This window comes from Carica papaya, chromosome 5 (assembly GCF_054855325.1).
Source record: "Carica papaya isolate Zhongbai chromosome 5, ASM5485532v1, whole genome shotgun sequence".
In the NCBI taxonomy this organism is placed as follows: Eukaryota; Viridiplantae; Streptophyta; class Magnoliopsida; order Brassicales; family Caricaceae; genus Carica; species Carica papaya.
The window spans coordinates 5,952,999-5,972,655 of NC_142313.1; the positions used below are offsets into that span (position 1 = coordinate 5,952,999).

The 19,657-nt window shown below is 33.6% G+C and overlaps 1 protein-coding gene across 2 annotated transcripts in view; it reads left to right on the plus strand.

Moving 5' to 3' along the window:
* The first annotated feature begins 8,439 nt into the window (after nucleotides 1-8,439).
* Nucleotides 8,440-19,657, plus strand: part of LOC110819506 (ALBINO3-like protein 2, chloroplastic) — a 30,145-nt gene continuing 18,927 nt past the window's right edge. Inside the window, exons 1-5 of one of the 2 annotated variants that reach the window (XM_088220222.1) lie at nucleotides 8,440-8,720; nucleotides 9,290-9,782; nucleotides 10,328-10,434; nucleotides 11,380-11,507; nucleotides 18,801-18,872. In XM_088220222.1, coding sequence (XP_088076348.1) covers nucleotides 9,379-9,782; nucleotides 10,328-10,434; nucleotides 11,380-11,507; nucleotides 18,801-18,872 — 711 coding nt within the window. In that variant the 5' untranslated portion in view covers nucleotides 8,440-8,720; nucleotides 9,290-9,378. The remainder of the gene's footprint in view (nucleotides 8,721-9,289; nucleotides 9,783-10,327; nucleotides 10,435-11,379; nucleotides 11,508-18,800; nucleotides 18,873-19,657) is intronic. The other variant, XM_088220223.1, reaches the window with a different exon arrangement.

Sequence of the window (19,657 nt, forward strand, 5' to 3'; positions counted from 1 at the left end):
ACTTTAATAAATATTTACTTAACAAATACGGAAGACAAATAAAACATGTACACATTTTTAGCAGTCGTAGTCTTAATTCCGATAAAGTTCTGGCTTTATTTATGATTTTATTTTCTAAAATATTCAGCAGAGTTTCGAGATGATTTTTGGTCACCTTCTTGACTCAAAAATATCTTACACAATATTTAAAAATTAATCCCAAAAATCAAAGAGAAACCAAACTTCAAAACTTAAGAAAAAGCTTACCTATTTTGATCGTGAGCTTTATTTCTTTTATATTCTTCTTTCTCTGCTCTCACAAATTTAGTAGAATTTCTCCAAAATTTTATTTAAAATTTCAAAATACTTTCAAAAATCACACATTTCGTACTTTTTTTTTCTTTCTTTACCTCTATGTTTTTCACTATTTTTCTTTCATCTGGAATGTCTTTTCCTCCCTTCTTTTATCCCCTATTATAGGAATGGGGAGCCACAAGAGAAAGGTTATCACCATTTTGTCTTACTATTTCATCTAAAAGTTGTCACATTTCATCATGCTACTTCACTTAAAAGGTTACCACTATTCACATACCGTTTTATCTAAAATGTCTTTTTACATAGTACTTTATTTAAAAGGTTATCACTTTTCACATGCCGTTTTATTTAAAAGACTTTTTCACATATCAATTCATCTAAAAAGTTACAACTTTTTATATGTCACTTCATCTAAAAGTTATCATTTTTTGTTATATCATTTTATCTAATAGTTACCACTTTTCATTATACCACTTCATTTAAAAGATTCTCACCTTTTCTTACGCATCTTCACGCTTATTCTAACTCCTTCATCTTTATCCATCATTTTTTTGTTTAACTCTAAACTATGTCTTTAACCTTATTATATATTTTTAAACATATGCAAAGCTAAATTAAATATATCAAATATAAGAAATTAACTCAGAAATATTTTTAAGCTATCACATCTTCTCTCCCTTAAAAAGAAATTTCGTCCTCCAAATTGGACTTACTAATAATCATAAATAAATGTGGGTATTTGGCTTTCATTTCTTCTTCTGGCTCTCATGTGGCTTTTTCAGTCGAATGGTGCTGCCATAGTACCTTTACTAAAGAGATTACATTGGATCATAATATCCTTTCTTTGTTATCCACTATCTGTACAAAAAGCTCAAATATATGATAGATTATCTTGAAGTGCAAGGGGTTCATATCTGAGTACATACGATGGATCTGGGTGATATTTCTTCAACATCGACACATGAAAGACATTGCGTATGTTGGCTAACTCTGGTGGCAATGTTAAACGGTAGATGACAGCTCCCATTCTATCCATTATCTCAAAAGGTCCAATAAATCAAGGATTGAGTTTTCTTTTCTTCCCAAATCTCATAATCTCTTCAATTGGTGAAATTTTCATAAATATATAGTCTCCTACTTCAAATTCTAAATCTCTTCTTCGATTGTCGGCATAACTTTTCTGCCTATTTTGAGTTGTCAGAAAATATTTCTTGATTAATTTTACTTTTTCTGTTGTTTCTTCCACTAATCAGATCCAGCCAGTTTTCGTTCTCCAACTTCTTCCTAACAAATAGGTGATCTGTAGGGTCTTCTATATAAAGTCTCATAGGGTGCCATTTGAATGTTGGATTATTATTACTATATACAAACTCAATCAGAGGTAAATAGTCATCCTAGTTACCTCATAACTCAATGACACATGCTCGTAACATATCTTCTAGAGTTTAGATTGTCTGTTCTGATTAACCATCTGTTTGATGATGGAAAATTGTACTAAAGGATAGTTTAATCCCCATAGCATTTTGTAGACTGGTCCAAAATCTTGAAGTAAACTAGAAATCTCGATCAGAGACGATTGTGATTGGAATTCTATGCAATCTCATAATCTTCTTGATATAGAGCCTGACCAACTTATCTAGTGGGTCATTTACTCTGATAGCCAAAAAATGAGCAAATTTGGTTAATCTATCAACGATAACTCAAATAGCATCATGTTGGGATCTTGTTTCAGGTAGACCCACCACGAAATCCATATAATATATTCCCACTTTTACTTTGCTACCGGCAAGGGTTGAAGTAGTCCTATTGGTCTCTAACGTTCAGTTTTCACTTGTTGGCATATCAGACATTTAGAGACGAACTATGTTATGTCCTTCTTCATCCCACTCCATCGATATTTGGTCATCAAGTTCTAATATATCTTAGTATTGTCAGGGTGCATAACAAATCTAGAGCAGTGCACTCTTTCTAATATCTCATTTTTTAGACTATTATTATTCGGTACACATACTCTGTTTTTAAACCTCAATACTTCATCTTCCGATAGTCTGAATTCTAGCCTAAGTTCCTTACTAACATCTTCTATAATTGACTTTAAGATAAGAACAGACCACTGAGCTTTTCTAATTTTCTGCATCAAAATAGGTTGCACTTTTATATTAGCTAGGTATTCTCCTGATCTCTTATGTCGGCATTCAGATTCAATTTCTGTAACTCCTTTATGAGTCTCCACTCTGAGGCCATTATATAGGCAAGAGTGCAAGTACTCTTCCTACTTAGTGTATCTGTAACCATATTGTCTTTTCTTGGATGGTATAGGATCTTAAGTTCTTTTTACAAGAACAAATACTTCAACCTTTTATGATCTGTGCGAATCTCGAAACTTTCACTATATAGATAATAACGCTAGATATTTAAGGTAAAAATTATAGCGGCTAGTTCTAAGTCATGGATAAGATAATTCTGCTCATGATTCTTTAATTGTCTAGATTCATAAGCTATCACTTTTTCGTATTGCATTAGTACACATTCCAATCATTGCTTTAAAGCATCACTATAGATAGAAAATCCACCAGTACCGTTAGGAATAGTCAATACTGGAACTGTTGTCAATCACTTCTTCAGTTCTTGAAAATTTTATTCACACTTATCATTCTACTCAAACTTTGTATCTTTTTTAGTTAGCTGAGTTAATGGAGTAGCAATTTTTAAAAAAATTTCAATAAACTTTCTGTAATATCCAACTAGACCGAGGAAACTTCAGACTTCAATTACCGTTATAGATTTTTTCTAGTTTACTACTGTTTCTACTTTAACTAGATTTACTGATATTTCGTCCTTTGAAACTCTATGTCCGAGGAAGACAACCTCCTTCAACCAAAATTCACACTTTTTAAACTTGGTATACAACTTCCCTTTCCAAAGTATTCCAAGCACTATTGTCAAATGCTCTGCATATTCAGCTTCGCTCTGTGAATAAACCTGTATATCATCAATGAAGACGATGACAAACTTATCCAAGAATGGCTAGAAGACTTTATTCATCAAATTCATAAATGTTATAGGAGCATTTATTATACTAAAAGACATGACTATGAATTCGTGATGGTCGTACCTGATCCTGAAGCCAGTCTTAAGAACATCCTCTTTTTAATTTTTAGTTGATGATATCAAGAATATAGATCAATCTTTGAAAATACTTGGGCTCCTTGAAGTTGTTTGAATAAATCATCGATACGAGGCAATGGATACTTATTTTTTTATGGTAACTTGGTTTAGTTGCCTATAGTCGATACAGAGTTGCACGGTACCATCATTCTTCTTCACAAATAGTATTGGATCTCCCCATGGTGATACACTTGGTCTGATGAAATACTTATTCAATAATTCTTACAATTGTTTCTTGAGTTCCTCTAATTTAACTTTTATCATTCGATACAGAGTCTTAGAGATAGGACTCGTACTAAGAATTAGGTCAATGAAGAACTCAATCTCCCGGTCTGTAGATAAACCTAGAAGATCTTCTGAAAAAAATATCAGAAAATTCCTTTATCACTGATATTTGTTGTAGATTGACTTTTCTACTTTTATTCTCTACTACGTAAGCCAAATACCCTGCACATCCCTTCTCAAGTAATCATTGAGCTTGAATGCAAGATACGAAACATGAATGTTGAGGCTCTCTAATCCCTTTAAATTTAAATGCCTTATCATTGGGAATATTAAAATTAACCTTCTTTCCATGACAATCTATATTGGCATGGTACACTACCAACCAATCCATTCATAGTATGACATCAAAATCATGTATTTCTAGGAGTATGAGATCTACTGATTGCTCTCTGTTGGTAATCTCTATAATACGTGCTCGACAGACTATACTAGTGGTCAAGTCCTTATTGGTCGGGGTAAAGACTACTAACACATAATCTAAAGGTAATTGTTCAATGTTCAGATGCTAAGCAAACTCATGTTATGCAAAAAAGTGTGTAGATCCTGGGTCTATTAAAACTTTAGTCAAGGTATTAGAGAGTTGGATTACATACTGAAAGGATTGAACATCTCACTCTGTAATGGCATTTACTCTTTCTTGAGTTGTTTTTCTGGTCTGCTCTTTGTTGATAAGACACTCTTTGATCCGATGTTGAGTACTACCACATCTGAAACATCCATTTGTCAACTTGTAACAGGGTCTGTTACCATGGTTCTTTCTACAATGAGGGCATATTTACTCTAGCTTTTGTGCTAGGACTATGAGATATGTCTTCTGCCTTTTATCGAGTTATTATGGCTCATAAACCTTCTTTTTATTGTTTGGTATGAATGGTCAAACCTGCTAGATCTGTTGTGAGACTGGACTTGTAGCCTCTTCTGTAATCTGGGCTCGTTCCAGTGCTTCTTGATAGTCATTAATTTTCGAAACGAAGATTTTATCCCATATCTCTTTATGCAGACCTCTTTGAAACTTCTTGGCCGTTCAGCTTCCATATGCTACTAAGTTGGGCACGAACCGAGCTAGCTGTGTAAATTTTTCTACATATTCTGCCACCTTTATATTCCCTTACTTTAATTTTAGGAACTCCATTTGCTTTTGTTCTTGAACAAAGTCAGGAAAATATTTCTCGTAGAATGTTGCTCTAAATACTTTCCAAAGGATCGATGTCCTCAACTATCCCTTCTTTAGGCACCATTAGTGTTCTGCAGCTCCCTTGAACATGAATGTGGTTAATTGTACCTTTTGCTCTGAAGTGGGGCTGAGAACATCAAATATCTTCTCCAACTCCATGATCCACTGTTCGGCTAATATTGGGTTGGTTGCTTCCGTAAATGATGGTGGGTTCATCCTCTTAAATCTTTCAATAAGCTTTATATTATTTTTCACCATTGGCTGGGTGTTACTGGTACTAGTATTATTAATGTTAGTAGCACTTTGGCTATGTGCTGCGTGTTGACTTACCGCCATAGCCAAACCTTCGACTATACGCATGAGTCTTTCTAGACTCTACTCGATCTGGTCTTTCGAAACTCGATGTGTCTACTCTCTTGATATCCTTGTCATTTCCTACATTCATGAAATTCAAATTTAGAGACATTTTCCTATGTTTCATAATTTTATCTAAGTCTTATGTAACCCTAAGTCTCGTATTTAAGGGATGTCCTAGAACTGTGCTCTGATACCATTTGTCACATACTACATCTCGTCTTATAGGGTAATGACCGGAGTATACTCTTTTAAGTCATATAGACTCGATTAAGTAAAAAAATTTAACTTTATTAATAATAAAAGAGTCACATAAGCATTACACCCATTAAATATAAAACATAATACATATGTACGAGGCTCTAAATTTTTTTATTTACATTACTAAACAAAAGTACGAAACAGTAACTTTAATATCAGAGTGTAGACTTCAAAATTTTTTTTCTATATCACTGCTCACTCAGCAGCAGTAACTTCAGTATCTGGAGGGTGATAGGGGGTAATATAAAATATCTCAATAAACAGTATTATGAAATCACAACATAATACATGCAATATATAGTTTCTTTACACATAACAAAATATATATCATATAATCTTTCTAAAACAGATACGAACTAGAAGATGAAAGCACAAATCAGAAAATATATTCATGTTGTATACTTCATCACTATTATGGAAGATCAATTAGTTATCATACATTATGCGTAGGCACATATACTTATCACTGGTTTTCTATGTACCCGAACACGAAACGACATATATGAGTACCTTGAAATACTGCTACTCATTGAACACGTAACGGTTAGGGCACACATATTAGACTCTTTCCCCACACACCCGAACATGGAATGGTTATGTATAGGTACACACTTATCCTTTCACTAATACATCCGAACACGAAATGGTAATGTATGACCAGATTGAAGCTTACCATAATGTAGGTACTTTTGAAATAACTTTTTTTCTATAATGAGTGATGTACACATATTAAAATTACATTTTGAAAATACAAAGTGAAATAATACTTATATCGAAATAAAATTTTAACAAATACTTACTTAGCAAATATGAAACACAAATAAAACACGTGCACATTTTTATACTGAAAATACATAAAATACTTCAAAACTACGTAGGTTATGAATCCATAATATCCGCTTACCTTAGGTCCTTAGCAGTCGTAGTCTTAATTTCGACAGAGTTCTGACTTTATTTATGACTTTGTTCTCTAAAAAATTCGGTAGAGTTTCGGGTTGATTTTTTGTTACTTTCTTGACTCAAAAATATCTAACCCAATACTCAAAAACTAATCTCAAAACTAAAAAAGAAACCGAATTTCAAAACTTAAGAAAAAACTTAGCCCTTTTATTGTGAGCCTTATTCCTATTCTCTTCTTCTTTTTCTGCTCTCATAAATTTAGTAGAGTTTCCCTAAGGTTTTATCTAAAACTTCAAAATACTCTAAAAAATCACACACTTCATCCTTCATTTTCTTCATTTACCTTTATCTTTTTCACTTATTTTTTTTCATCTGGGATGTCTCTTCCTCCCTTCTTTTATCTTATTTATAGGAGTGAAGAGTCATGAGGGAAATGTTGCCACCATTCCGTCTTACTATTTCATATAAAAGTTGTCACATTTCATCATTTTACTTCCTTAAAAGATTATAACTATTCACATGTCGTTTTATCTAAAAGGTCTTTTTACATGATACTTAATCTAAAATGTTACAACTTTTCACATGTTGTTTTATCTAAAAAATCTTTTTACATGTCACTTTATATAAAATGTTACCAATTTGTACATATTACTTTATCTAAAAGTTATTATTTTTTATTATGTTATTTTATTTAATAGTTACTACTTTTCATCATATCACTTCATTTAAAAGATTTCTACATTTTTTCATGCATCTTCATGCTTATTCTAGTTCCTTCATCCTTATCTATTTTTTTTTTTCGTTTGACTTTAAACTATATCCTTAACTTTATTATATATTGTCAAACACATGTAAAGCTAAATTAAATATATTAAATATATTTAATTAATTATGAGGTATTTTCAAGTTATCACAATTATGTTATTAATATCAAATTAAATAATCAAGCATCAAAATAAAATATACTAAAGTTTGTTAATATTTTTTCTTATTTTATATAAATGAAATTTTTTATTAAAAACCTACCTTTTATTTTAGTTTATTGTATTTATTAAAAGTAAATAAATTATAATTTTTTTTCTTGATTACATATTTATTAAAAAAATAAATTTGTTAAACATACTAATACAACTAATAAATTTGTATTACTAAAATAGCTCAACAATTTATTTTTAGAAAAAAAAAATACATACTATCTTATATATTATTATAAAGTTTATGATTTATATATTTGTAGATTAAGGCTGACCAAACACTATCTTAACGTGTCTACCTATATATGCATATGTACATAAAATGTAGATGATAATATTCAATAAGATTTTGAAAATAGTCAAACTTTCAGCACTTTGTAAACAATTATAACTTTTTTTCTCAATATAAATACAATGATTCTTGAATCACTAATAAATAATAAAAAAATTAAAGATTGAAAGAGGGTATATAACAAATAGTGATGAATCCAACATTCATAGTATATTATGTTTATGCCTATATATATATTTTAAAAATATTTTACAATTACTTAAAAAATTGTATCACTTTATATGTTATTATTTAAGAAAATATTAATTTATACATAATTAAATAATGTATAAGGTGTATGATTTATAGTTATGTAAAAAATAAATTCATAATTATCATAAAAAAGAATAAATTCATAATTAGTGTGAGACTTATTGGTAAGTGCAGATTTACAATTAAAATCTACACAAAGTTTTGAATTTCTTCTAAATATGACCCTAATATCTAGAACAATCCTCCATGATTTTTGAAGTTTCCTCCTCTCTAAAATTCACCAAGTTACGGTCGCTGTTCTTCTCATTCATAATTCATAGTAAGCACAACACCAGATTTCGGCACTAGCATTTCCAAGCCCAGATCAGTCTAAGCCCACTTGTTAAAAATCTGGGCCGAAGAGCAAAACCCAGTGAAACCTCAGAAACGAAAAATACGGTGTCGTTTTTCCTCGGTTAAAAAATTAGGAGGTGTCTGTGGCAGTGATCATCGTAAAGAAATTAGGAGAGTAGGCAGTGAAAGCAAACAGAAAGAGAAAAGCCGAGAGTGGAAATCATAGAATGCGAGGCAGAAAGAAGTGGAAGACTGAATCCGAGAAAAGGAAAGAGCAGAGGTGTCGGTGGCAAGCCAAACTAAGGAAGTCGGACGGATTGTTGACCCGATAAATAGCTGAAAGCAGAGAAGCGTCGAAGAGAGAGCAGCGGCAGAGAGGAGGGAGTTTGGAGATTGGATGTTCTAGGGAGCTTGGGAACGGATTTTGAGAGTGGTAGGTATAGTTGTTTATCTTGGTTTCCTTTGGGTCTGAAAATAGCGAGAATCATGGGGAGTTTTCAGTGAAGAAGGGGAGTGGCTAAGGTTCCTGGGTGTGGAGGCAGATTAACAGAACAAAAAGAGAGAACTTAGAGCTGGGAAGTTTATTTATTTATTCTTTTGTGTAACTTTCTCGGTTCCAAGTGGAAGGAGAATAGAGGAAAAATTGGGATGAAATTAATCAACCTAGACCAAGAGGGGATGTTTGATGCCTTTTAATTTTGTTCTATTTTGGCCCAGATTTTCGCTCACAGAAATGATTTAGCCCTAATCCGCTCCAGTAAGATCAGTAAATGACACCCCAATCAACAAACATTGGCTAATAATTGAATCCAATAAAAGTGAAACATGATGCAATGATAATTCTCTTCATGTGCTTCAAAGATTTAGGTTTATTCGGCTCTTCACAGATTCTGTTTTCTCTTTATAAAACAAAGAAGCTGATGCCCTATTTTCGTTCTATCTAAGATTGCATGTTATATGATGCTAATGTTTCTTATGAGCTATTAAATGGATTGTTAACAGGGAAGTGTTGGCTCACTAACTGGATTGCCTACTGCAAAAGGTTAAATTGCATCAGATTCCATGGTACCTGAACCTTTGATGTTTCGCTAATGGCAACCTCCAGGATTTTACTCTCATTCCTCCGTCGTTCTCGTCATCTATCTTCTGTCTCCGCTTTCTCTCCAGTGCCTCAATCTCTTGCCCTCTCTAACTCTCACCTTCTCTCATCACCATATCAACATCGCTTGCCCCCGTCCCTTGATTCTCTTCAGCCCTTTTACTTCTCTCTTTCCCGCTTTTTTTCGGTTCAATCTGAAGATGGCTCTGAGTTTACGCGACTTTGTAATGGTGATGACTCAGCTGCTGTCTCCATTCCCCACTTGGATTCTGGTAATGTAGGGTTTGCGGAGGTTAGTGACGCAATTGCAAATGCTAGCGGTGAAGAGTCGGTTTTGCCCATTTACATGCTGATTTCGTTGCTTGATGGTTACCATGGGCTCACTGGTTTGCCTTGGTTAGTTGTCTCTTACTTTGGTTGATTGTCTCCCAATATCATTTATTTGAATTTATTATATATCATATATCTAATCCACAAAATTAGCTTAATGGACCAAACGTAGCCTGAAATTACTTATTTCCCGAGTTTGTTGCATTTTTTCTGGAACGCTTATCTCTGGATTCAACAAACAGGGTCCTGAATAATCTGGATCAACATCTACACTCCCATCTGTTTTTGATGATACTACAACATTGTTGTTGATCTTGACATGCTTGTTTACACCTTTTCATTGTTCACTGCTTGATGAAAGTATAGATGATAGATGCAAAGAGGATTAATTTTTTTGGTTAGTTGATATTTGTGGCAATATGCATTCACATTAGCTTACTTATTCTTTTCTAGCAAGTAATGCTTTGTGGTTTATAGGCTATGCATCAAGAATTGCCTTTTTAAAAAAATCTTATTTCTTTAACTATCTAATAGAAACAAAAGGAGATTGTTTATATGCCTTGTTGATTATGAAAGTTCCGTGGTTCTTTTAAAGCTTTTATACTTACCAGGTGGATTGTTATAGCTTCATCCACTGTGGCTCTCAGAATTGCATTGCTGCCCATGCTTATATTGCAACTTCAGAAATTGAAACGAATTTCAGAATTGTTTCCTAAATGTAAGTGTATCTTATCCTATTAATTTTTTTAATGTTTATTTATGCTATTGTAATTGGATTTTGTTTTCTTTCTCTGGAAGTTGTTCTTAGCTACTTACTTATCATGCTTACCATGACAATGGCGTGGATATGGGTTGAGTTTCTCCACCCTAGCTTTGTCCTGCCAATTATTATCAATTTGTGGTATTCGTTCTTTAGTTGATTTGGGAATTAAAGTTTTTATGCCTTTCCTTGCTTGGGGAGTTAAGGCTTCATTTGGTATGTGAAAATATTTATAATTTTTTTTTCTAAATTTATATGTGGTTATGCATGTTTTTGTTCATAGAAGTATGTTGTACTTACAAATTTGAGGAATAATAAAAGCAAACAAAATAGTTTTCTAGACTAGACTAAAACGACATTTTAATATCTTTTAGTTTTTTCATTGTTTTCATCATGATCTCTTCATTGTTTAACTTCTATGACTTTGTGAATAGAATACATAAGTTGGGAAAACGAAAACTAGATAACTTTTTTATTTATGTACCAAAGGGAGCCTAAATTCCTCACCTTGACCCACACCAAATTGTCCTACCTTTATGAGAAAATATAAAAATTATAAACAGATGTAATCTAATTCAAAGTGCACATTTCCTCACTAGTTTTGGAGAAAAATGAGAATGTTCTATTGGCTAGAATAGCTTTTGCATCCTACAAAATGAGATACAATTGAGATAGCATATCACAACTGCTACTTGACCATCACAATTAAGAGTACTTTTGTTGCTGATGCTTTGGTTTCGATATTGTACACTTTGGGACGGACAGATGTTTTTATAGACTGTTAAATTAACTTCTACAACCACATTTACATCAATTCAATAGGAAGGTTTTTGTTGTTTTCATGGTATGATTGCATGGGATTTGTTTTTTTCTTTTTGGATGTTAATCTATTTTTCTTTTTAGTGCCTCCTCCATTGCCACCACCTCAATCAGGAAGGAGTTATATTGAACAACTTTCTCTTTTTCGGAAAGAAAGGCGAGCAATTGGGTGTCCGTCATTTTTATGGTTTGTTGCATATTTCTCCATCCAGGTGATGCTCTGGTCTATTCTGTGGCAATGACCTCTTTTCCAACACTTCTAATTAGTTCGGCATGGTAAATTTTTTTGTGTGGCATGCAAGATGTAGGCAATCGCAAGCCTGTTATTAGTGGAGATGGAAATATTATCAAATAGAAAACTAGAAGTTTACACGCATTATATTGGATAAATACAAATATTAGGATTTTTAAAAATCAAGAATATGCTATACAGCTTATATAGGTACAGTGGTTGCTGCATGTTACTGTCTCTGGAAGGGAACAGAAGTTGTTTTCAGGTCAGTTCATGTTATATTCTAATCATTTGCAACGAAGTTGGTTATAATGTGAGAGTGGCTGTTGCAATACTGAACACATTTAGGTGCCTTAGTCAATGTAACACTCTTGTGTGGCCCTTTTGTTAATGTGATGTAAGTTCTATGTAATGGCAGCAAAATGTCAACAAAATCACAGGGGAAAGGTTTATGGAAAAAGATTTGCATGGGTAGAGCCAGATATCAGTCTTGTATCAATTGGAAGGCTAGAAAGGGTGATCAAATTAGTTTTTGGCAAGACTAGTGGTTGAAAGGTGGAGTCGTAAGAGATCAGTATCCACAGTTTTTCGCCATAACTCAATAGAATGAAATTCTGGGAAGTGAATCTTTCAGAGATATTGAATGAAGAGCTGAGGAGTGGCAAGTAGATGTACAGAGAAACCTCAATAATTGGTAGACCAATGAAGATGAGAATCTCCTATGTCCCTTATCTTCCATTGTCTCGGATGGTAGTGACAATCAACCCATATGGAGTCTTACTAAATCTGGAACTTTTACAGTCAAATCCTTTTACAAGCATTTGATTAAGCAATAAAATGGAGACAATAAGTTTCCTTTTAAGCAAATATGGAAGGCTAACGCGCCCCTCAGGTGGCTTTCTTTGCTTGGAATGCCAATAGATGTTACATTCTGACGATTGATAAATTGATGAGAAGGGAAATGATTATGGTGAATGAGTGCTACTTGTGTAAAGGAGCTGTAAAAACTTGTAATCATGTTCTTTTGTGATGTCCAATAGCATACAAATTATGGTCGATGATTTATGGTTTATTGGATATTAGCTGGGTGATGGTTGCACCAGTTAGAGATTAAATCCGGACATGGAAGAGCAGAAGTCGGTGAGAGAAATGCTTTAATCTTATTTTATTGACCATTTTCTGGGTATTATGGAAGGAGAGGAATATAAGAACTTTTGAAACTTTAATAGGATTAGGAATAGATGGTTCCACATCCTCAATTTTATTATTTTGGGCCATCTGTGGTATTCAATAGAGGATTTTAGGGACCTTGATGACATTTTGATAGATATGTAATTTTTTTGTATGCAGATTGGCACTTGTTGGTGCTTGTTAATATACTTCATATTTTTATTTTTTATTTTTTTAAAAAGTAATAGGAGTAAGACAATAATGATATGTTCCATGTACAAGAGAATTGGAAGAGGAGCCCATTCAGGAGGCGGGACAAAGAGAAATTATTGTATCTTATGTTTTTGAATCATAATTAGGATCATCTTGTGGAAAGTGAGGATCTTTATGACAGAAGAAAAAAAGGTATAAGGTTGATTGGGCTGGTAAGGTTATTAGCATTTAGGAAATTAAACGTGAGGTCATTGATGAAGGGCCTATAAAAAAATGTTTCGCATGTCGAGAGGTAGAGTGGTTTAATCTTCTAGCAATAGGGACATTTTGTTTTGAAATACTTCTAGTAATAGGGACATCAAGGGGGTTTTTAATTCTATAGTAGGAAGGTTGATCTTATTTGCATTTCATGTGAGTTTCGAAGTATAGTTTCTCTAGCAATTGGTCTTTTCTTGAATCTATAACAAATGGGATGGTGCAAAGATATATTTGTATGGTACGAAAACCTCCCATGGGTTATTGGAGGAGACTTCAACATGGTTCTTTCTCATTTCAAAAGGTTCTTCAAATCAACCTTCAAAGTTTGCACAACCAAAGTTAAAGGTTTAGTAACATCTAACCTTATTGATCTCCCTCTTTATAACGGTCAATTAATGTGATCTAACATGAGAGACAACACATCTTTATCTCGTATTGATAGGTTCTTGTTTTTCCCTGATTTGAGGACATGGCTCCATATCTCTTTTAGAAAGTTTTTTCTAGGGTGGCTTTGGATAATCATCCTGGTTGCTTTTAATTGACTGGTGTTATTTGGAGGCCTATTTCGTATCGGTTTGGAAACAAATGGTTCAAGGTGGAAAGTTTTTGATGTTTGGTTCGATCATAGTGGGAAGAGTCTAACATGACAGTTTTGCTAGTTTTAAAGTTGCCAAGAAAATATCTCGTGTAGAGTCTCAAGTCAAGCATTAGAGCTCTAGGATCCTTGCAATGATGCTGCCTTGAAACATTTTCCGACTTTCAAGATTGCGGCTCTTGACAAGAAGGAAATTCCTTGAGGTTTATTAGAGATTTAAAGAGTTAGAAGGTAGAAAACCAACTTTGAACTTGAAAATATGTTATATATTCTCGTGGGCAGAGATTAAGAATCCTGGTGAAGAAAGGGGACAAAAGCACTAAGGTTTTCCACAAAATGACAGATTTTTGTTACTAAACTAATTTATTGTCCAAGGTAGTAATGAGTGGAGTGGAATATGAACAAGGGAATTACCTAAGGTAAGCAATCAAGGGATCCTATCAAAAGTTGTATCTAGAAGAGGGAACCTAGAACCTAATCTTGGTGGGATTGAGTTTGACAAAATTGACACTCGTGAAACTCTTTGGTTGGAGAGACCATTCTCACTGGAGGAGATCTAAGAAGCTCTTATGGTTAAGAGAAAAAGCTCCTAGTCCAAATGATTTTTCTATGTTTCTCTCATGTCGAAGTTGGGATGTTATTAGGGAACACCTAGTGTGCAAGGTAGTTTGTTGACGATGGCTTTGTTGCACAGGATGATGTGGTACAGATACAAAATTGGGGGAGCATAGGATCAATTGAAATATATATTATTCTTGATATAATAAGTATGGTATGGGTATTTTAATCATGTGTCATTTAAACAATGTAATATTAATTTTTGTGTTTAACCTTAATAATGTAATCATAATTATATTATAACCTTATTCATTCCCATTGAATTCTTATTCCATTCAATCATTATTTCTTTTTTTTTTTTTGAAATAAAAAGTATGATATATATCATTAATTAGAAGCACCAAGAGGGTGCTATACAAAAATATTTACAAGTCCATTAAGATGTTAATAAGGTCTCCAAAATTCCAAGTTCTGGAGCCATCTATCTCTATCCTTATTGAAACAGTCTTCCACTCTTTCAAAAGCTTTCTTGTTCCTTTCTTCCCATACCATCCAAAATATATTAAGAAGAATTACATCCAAATGTTTCTTCCCACCATTAATATCGTTTTAGGCCTAAATCTCATCCCTTATAGTACTTGTCGTTGCCCAACTAATATCTAGAAACCCATACGTGATGGTCCATAAGTTGTATGCAAGTTGGCATCAAAGCAAGATGTGATTAGAAGATTCCTCCCTCCTCCTCCATAGAAAACAACCATTCACTATAATTTTTTATCATCTCATTAACATGTCAATAGTGAGAATATACCCCCCTCCCTCCCCTCCCCTCCCCGTGCCTCCCAAGCAAAGAAAACAACGCTGGAAGGAGTATTCATACTTTAGATTTGCCGAAAAGAAAAGTTGGTCTTTATGGAATCATTTTTGACCATGTAGTTATAGAAAGATTTAATTGTGAATAGCCCTGTAGAGTTGAGGCTTCAGGATAGTTGGTCATTGCTCACGTTCAAAGAAGCTAAATATAGTGATATGAGAACGAACTCATACTCATTAATTTTCTGATAATTGAGTATTTCAAAAAAAAATTCTAATCATTGTGGTTTTTATTTACCTTCACTATGCCCTTTCTTCCGCCCCCCCTCCCCAAATGTCTCTAAAAGACTCATAGACTGAGATATACTTGTATCATGTGATAACAAAAAGCGGGAAAAATTGATCTTTAGGTGCTCCCCCTCTAAGGAAGAGTTCATCCAAAAACTGATTCTTTCTCCATTACCAACCCTCTACCTGATGCATTTTTGAAATTTATTCATTCTCATATTCCCTTCCCATGTGGTCTTGACAATATTCTAGAATACCATCCTCTATCCACGTACCAAACTTCACTTCTATTACCCTCGGCCATGCAATGTTGTTTTCTTTTATGAACTGCCAAAGCGACGTACCCTACAACGCCGAGTTTATCTCTATAAAAGATCTTAACCCTAACCGACTCTGATGCATTGGTTTTTAATTTTATTCCAAGTCTATTTTCTCATATCTTCAGAAAGAATTTACATTGAATTGATTCTAATGTCTTAGCAATACTCATTGGGATTGTCAAAAGAAACATGTAATAAGTGGGAAAGTTGGCCAATGTCCTTTTAATAAGTGTGAATGACCTACCTTTATACATAAAATTTCTTTTCTACTTCGCCAACATCCTGTTTAACTTTGCCACAAGTAGGTCCACATCCTTATATTTTTGTAATTAGCCCCCAGGGGCATGCCCTGGTATTTAATCGACAATTTCACCCTTTTGCATTCCAAGTCTTCTGCCAATCTAGTAGCATTCCTCCCACCACTCAATCTCACCAATTCGGACGTAGTTAAGTTGATATTGAGGTTAAAACCACTTGGAAGTATAACAGAGTACATCTAAGATTGAGTAGAGTTCCTTCACTTGGTTCATAAAGCACTAAAGTGTCATCAGTAAAAAATAAGTGAGTTACCTCCTATATATGTTCACCCACGTCCACTTTTAGTCCTGTAAACAGCTCTAGTTCCCTGGCTCCTAACAATTTATTCAAAACTTCCATGACAACAATAGAAAATAATGGAGATAATGGATCCTCTTGTGTGAGACCTCTGGAGGACTTGAAAAAAGAAGATGGACTCTCATTCACCATGACCAGAAAAGATGTTGTAGTAATACAGGAGTTAATCCACTTACACCATTTTATCTTCAAAGCCCATTCTCTTTAGCATGTATTCAATAAATCTCCAAATAACGTGTTATTTACTTTCTCTATATCAAGTTTGCAAAGGATTCCTTCTCTATTCGGAAATATCAAATTATCTACAACCTTATTAGCCACCAGTGCCACATTCATAATATACCTTCTTTCCACAAAAATATGTTGACACTCGCCTACCACTTTATCTATCATCTTAGTCATTCTTTTGGTTAACACCTTCATGATGAGCTTGTAGATGCTCCAAGCTAAGTTAATAGGTCTAAAATTCTTGATATTAGCTATCTCCTCCATCTTAGCAATTAGCATTAAGAAAGAAGACTTTAAGGGTTTTTTTTTTAAAGTAAAAAGTATAAACAATATAGTATTGCTAAAGTACCAAGGGGGTACAATCTATTTACAAAAATTATTTACATTTCAGTAATACTATCTATGACATGTCCTAAATCTTGCACCCTATACATGTCGTATCCTCAAAAAAATATAACCAAAATAATGATACTGACAATCTTTAATTTTAACAATATCGCTTTCCACCCCTTTAAAAGCTCTCATATTTCTCTCTTTTCAAAAAATCCACAGAATAGTCAGAGGAATTTAAGGTTCTAACAAAGGATTTTGCTACATGCAATTCCTTGATCATTTCTAGAATATCTTGTTTCATTATATTGTCAGAATTTTTGTATAAAACCTATATTAAAGCTATTGGGAGTAGGGTTGTATCCTTACTACAATGTGTGAGTTCCTCAAAGATCGCCTCTTTATTTATTTAAAAAAAAAAACTTCTCTTTAGTAAACTATCTTTTAACCGAGATATGACTAATCTCATTCAGGGTTCTAAAATTGATATCGTCGAACTTAGGTCTTCAACTAAACTCCTCATTGTACAACCTACAGAAGAACTCCCTAACCCCTTGCCTCAATCTCTCGTTACCCGTCACCACTCGGCCATCAATCTCAAGCTCTTCCGCATAGTTGGTCCTCCTATGATAATTTGCTATACTATGAAAGAATTTGATGTTTTTATCTCCCTCCTTAATCCAACTAACTTTCGATATTTGTCCTCATGATATTTCTTTAATTTGCAATCTGTTAGCCAATTTAAGCTTCAAGGATTCCTTACGAGCCAAATCTTTAGTAGACAAAGCATCCTCGTCATTCATCCTATTAATTGTCTCAATATCTTGAAATAAAGATTGCGTAATACATACCATCACTATGCTCCTCCTTGCACCACATCTTGATTGCGGTTTTTGTTGCTTTCATCTTTTGAGCAATTTTTAAAGTTAGATTTACTAAACACCGATGCTTTTCTCCACCATTCATTGATCTTATTGCAGAAACCATTAGCTTTCAACAATTTATCATTGAATCTAAATGAACATGGACACACTCGATTCCACTGGATACAAGACAGATAGGAAAGTTGTCAGATATTGTGTGTTGCAAAAACTTTTGGCAAATACTCATTGCTTATAGTTGGCAAGAACGGATGCCAATAACCTGTCAATTCTTTAACACACTAGGTTGAGTTTCTGGTTAGAGCAAATCTATTTACCTCCTGTAATAGGAAAATTCATTAAATCAAGTCTATCAAGAGTCTTTTTGAATTTATCAGCGCAAATTCTCAAAAAATGTTCACCAGATTTTTCATATCTGTTCAAGATCATATTAAAATCACCTCTCACAATCTATGGAAAGTCCCATTTTTGTTTACAGTCTTTTAGGTCTTTCCACAAGAAACCTCTCACTCTTCCTTCATCTCTGTTGTAGACACCAGTAAACATCCATTTCCTTCCACTTCTATGGTCTTCAAACATGCATGAGATAGGACACTCTCCCGACATTACCTCCTCACATTTAAAAGACCCTTCTTCCATAAAACAAGAATGCCTCTTGATGCGCCTCTTGGGTGGGAGTTCTTATCTTTGTTTTCTGTTCCTTAATTTTTATTTTTGGCTAGGAGGATTTCATATCTTCCAGGGCTGTGCATTTTTCCTCTTTTATAATATAGTTTTTTCATTAAAAAGGAGCCGCAAAAAGTTCAGAAAATGAACTATGTATATGCATATGATTGTCTGTATAATTGGGTATGTGCAGATTTGCATGCATGAATAAGTTATTGGATAGAAAAGTATTTTTCTTTTACTCTGTGATAGAAAACCTTTGGAAGTCTAATACTATACTTTTTCATTTTTCTAAAGATTTGAAACTTATTAATGATGGCTTGGTTTCACACTTGTAGGTTCCATGCTTTCTATTGTGGATGACTAGTATACGGAGAATGTCATTGGATCATCATCCTGGATTTGATAATGTAAGGCTGTAGTAGACAGGTTCTTACATGAACATGTAGGTATTTTTTTAATCTAGGAAAGATATATACGATGTTTATGGTTTTATTTCTTAACGTCTGAGTATTGTTGTATGTGATTATAGTTGAAGGCCTCATAAGAGCGGAGAGCCACACATGTTCCAAAATAGATGTTCTTGTATTGCTTTCACTGTTAGGTTCATTGTGATAGATTTGGACTTTTTCTTCTTGAAACCTGCTACAAATTAAAACTTAAAACACATTGTACAGGCTGTGCAGTGGGTACAGCTGCAGTATGGAAGATCAGTGATTAGTGCATGTGCTTCCTCCAGCAATATTTTAGACCTTTATACCGATAGATTTGTTCCTTGCCAAGGTTTAGAATGATGGGAGCTGCAAAAGGAGTACTTCCTTAATTATAATTATGGGAAATATATAAGTGAGACAAAAGTGTTAGTGTATGAAGAATGTTAGTTAAGTATTCCTGCCATCAGTACAAATTGCACATATTTCTCATGGAAAAAACAAAAAAAAAAGAGTTCAACGGATGCTCTTTTTTGTGTAACAACCAATTTGCTTTTTGGTTGGCAATAGCAGAGGTCTCCTACCTCCAATTCACGGATGATGCAATCTTGTTCGGAGAATAGAATGTTATGTTTTATTGTTGAGTAGTTGGATACTATACATATGCTTTGGATATAAGCAAAGGAAACCCTAAAACTAGATTACATACATATATAGTTACACCTTCCAATATTTCCGCTCAAGATGGATCATTTTTTGGGTTT